We start from the raw sequence: 3,557 nt of genomic DNA on the forward strand, positions 1-3,557 counted from the left end.
AGACGGACGAGTGTTGCTGCTGCTGCTGCTGCTGCTGCTGCTGCGAGCGAAAGAGAGTGAACTGGAGCAGAGCGAGTTTTCCCACCCCGGCTCGGTCGGCGAAGAAGGGGACACACGAAACGAAACTCCCGGGCGCACGCGGAGAAAATCTATAAAACTCGCCCGGTTTCGGCGAAATGCAGCACACTTTTCCCGTTGGCCTTGCGAGGCGAAAGTGAACCGATCCGAGGCAGTGTGGTTTGTGGCGCGTACGCGATCGAACGTCCCGCCGTGCCCGTCGTGCAAAAGAAAAGTGTACAAGTCATCCCCAGAGAGAGAGAGAGAGTGGACGGGTAGTGTCTGAAGTGTCATTGAAGCGGCAGTGAAACGTGGTGCGCTTTTTGCAAATTGCCGTGGAGAAAGGATATTATGCAATAAACAAGAATGGCCTGTGAGAGTGTTTGCTGTGCGATGTTGCTAGTGCTGGTGCTTGCGATCGTGTCCCCGGGGGTACAGAGTGCAGGACGTCCCCCGTTCCTGAGCCGCAGGGAACCTCCGCGTACGCTGCAGATGATCGGTTCGGTTAACCCGCGCATGCTGCACAAGATCAGTGCCGATCTGCAGCCCGACACCTCCAAAGTCGTCCACATCCAGGTGCCGTACTACGTCGAGCGGCCCAAGCAGCGGCCGACAAAGTTCCAGCCCTGGGTGCTACCGCCCCGCAACCAGCGGTTTGCGTCCTCCGGCGGTGGACCACCTCATCACCATTTCGCTCCGGTGCAGCAGCAACTGCACCATCCCGGGCCGGTCCCTCCCTTCGGTGGCCCGTTCCGGGAAGCCCCGTTCAAGGCGAAACCGATCCTGCCGAACGAGTTTCTCGCCAACCCGGGCCCGTACGATACGCCCTTCGTGCCGGTCATGAAACCTAGCCCCGTTAATCCACTGCCGGTCGAGCCGGCCCCGCCGGAGATTGCGTTCGAGCCGATCAGCATACTGCCGCTGGAGTCGCCCTCCTTCGACACGGTGCGCAACCACGTGCGCTATCTGAAGCAGAAGCAGGCGGCGTTCTTCGAGGGCCAGGGCCGGGAGTTTGGGCTGGCGGGGGGTGGTTCGGTGGCACCCGAGGAGCTGGCGTACTACGGCGAGCATGCCGGTGGGTCGTCGGTGCACAATGGTGATCCGGATCGGGACAGCGAGCGGAACACACTGTCCGAGCATGACTTTGGGCAGAACGACCGGAAGTACGACCGGCGGGGGAAGGCGCACGAGGTGGTGGTGAAGGAGGAGGAGGAAGAGGAGGACGGTGAGGAGGACTTTTACGACGCGGAGGGCAAGCAGTACCGGGACGATGATTTTGAAGATTCGCGGGACGAGGCGGACCGGGTGGCAGCCTTTGAGCCGAAGAAGGTGTACACGCAGGTGCGGCATCGGGAGGTCGTACGACACGTTCCACGGTTGGAGGAGCCAGGAAAGGAGGATGAAGAGGAGGATCATGGTGAGGATCAAGATGAGCAGGAAGATCCCAAGCAATCAGATGATGAAGATGATGAGGAAGAGGAGGATGAAGATCACCAGGAACGTCACACCGAACGACGTCCAGTTCGGGAGCGCATTAACCTCCAGCGCAAGAACATCGTGTACTCCGAAAAGGGACGCCAGGCACACAAGTTCGATCATGGTTCCGAGGAGTCGTTCGGTGAGTTTGAAGAGAACGAGAAGGCAAAGCCAAAGCGTCGCAACCGTATAAAAAGATCTCTGGACGATCGGGAGGAGCCTGACATGCTTCCAGCGCAACAAGAATCCAATAGGACCTCACTGGTGGACGTGCTGGCGATGATGATCCTCGACAACGACACACTCCCACCGCACGCCGAAGCACTAACCGATCCGCGCGAACTGCACGGCGAAGAATTGATCCGCTTTCTGGACGAAGCGATCCAGAACACGACCCAGTACCTACCCGACAAGCGGACGCACGTCATCAGCATCGTGTCGCCGCCGAGCAATGTGGTCAAGTTCCCGTACTACACCCGCCCGGCAAGCGAGATCGATGTGGATTCGGCATTGAGGTACGCGGAAAACCTCACCAGCTTTAGCAACGGGCTTTATGGCACGAAAACATCGGAAGGGATTGAGTGTAACGAGGTGGATGTGGAGCTGGAAGAAGAACCGGAACCGATCGAAGATGGCGCGGAAGGGTTCAAACCGATCCGGCGACTGAAGGGACTGGGCGATAAGATCGACTGCCTGAAGCGGAAACACTTTGGCAGCGAGCCGCTCGATAATCCACTGTTTCGGGAGGAGTTTGTCGGCGTGCCGCGGAAGCTGTACGTCCCTAAAGGCACTACGCCGGCCGTACCTCAGCAGCAGCAGCAGCAAACGCAACCGAACCCAGCCGTCGCCGTCTACAACGATGTCATCCGGCACATCAAGAAGCATCTGGCGAGCCAGCAGCGGCGCAAAAACTCCAAATCCGACACGGAGCAGGACACGCTAATGATAGCGGTGCCGCGTGTCCTCCGGCTCGACCGCAACGATGCCCAGCCGGCATCGTCCGGGGTGCATCTGAAGCGTGAGGCACGGCTGGTGTTCCCGCAAGCGAACCCACTGCCCCTCTCGAACCACATCAGCGTGCCGATCTTTGACATTAGCAAGTTTGTGCCACGGTTTATGATGCGCCCGAACGACGATCTGTACAGTGAGGATTTGCTCCCCACGGTTACTGTGCCCACAACGACACCGGTGCCCCGGCTGAGCAGTCCCAAGGTGAGGCTGCAAACGCTGGTCCGCACGGCGGAACAGCTAGCCGAAGGGGCGGTTGCGGTGGAGGAAGGTGTGGAGAAGATCCTGCTGACGACACAGCGCACCCCGACCGGTACGGTGCGGGACGACATTGCCGATGCGTTTGACGACGTGCTGGCGAAGCCGAACCAACCGCCGGCCCCGCTGCCACCGATCAAGCCGTACAGTGTGGTCGAGCAGGACGCCAGTGGACCTCCGGAGCCGACGTTCAACAAATCCGGCCCACCGTATGCCGCGCTCGCCCTGGAACCGCCGGTCGCGCAAAGCATCCTGAAGCAGCGCATTGCGCCACTGGAGCGCAACCGGCTCGACGTGGGCAAGGCGAAACGTTCGCCGGTGGTGAAGATGCGCAAACCGCGAAGGCCCACGGTGACGCGCAAGAAGGTGCTCGTGTTTTACACCTGAAGTGGTGGAGGGGGGGGGGTATGAAAGGGAATTGTTTGTTGTTTTTGTTAGTAATTATTGTAGTGTTATTTATTTGCTATTAACGTACCTTTAGTTACGCGCAGCCAGTCACAGGAGATCAGTTTCAGTTCCTTTTATAAATGGTTTCGCTTTGCGGTGGCAGATAGATGGCGCTGCTGCCGCTTTGGTATCACCGGCGCCGCCGCCGCCTGGGATGGGCTGTGTTATAATTGACAGCCACTTTCTTCGGCAGCACGGAAAGTGACAGTCGGTCTCGTTGCAATCGAAGTAGGTGGCAGTAAAAGTGAGAATTGAAGGATGGTAGCCTGCGGGCCCAAACCCATCGAGCGTCGGGGCGTCATAAGATGCAA

The 3,557-nt window shown here is 59.0% G+C and overlaps 1 protein-coding gene across 1 annotated transcript; it reads left to right on the forward strand.

The window, feature by feature from the left end:
• Positions 1-209: 209 nt before the first annotated feature.
• On the forward strand, positions 210-3,218 carry LOC121594466. Its single transcript, XM_041917731.1, has one exon. It carries the CDS (start codon positions 424-426, stop codon positions 3,184-3,186), a length of 2,763 nt encoding a protein of 920 aa, XP_041773665.1. The 5' UTR covers positions 210-423; the 3' UTR covers positions 3,187-3,218.
• The last annotated feature ends 339 nt before the right edge of the window (positions 3,219-3,557 follow it).

The sequence above is a fragment of the Anopheles merus genome, chromosome 2L (genome assembly GCF_017562075.2).
Source record: "Anopheles merus strain MAF chromosome 2L, AmerM5.1, whole genome shotgun sequence".
NCBI lineage: Eukaryota > Metazoa > Arthropoda > Insecta > Diptera > Culicidae > Anopheles > Anopheles merus.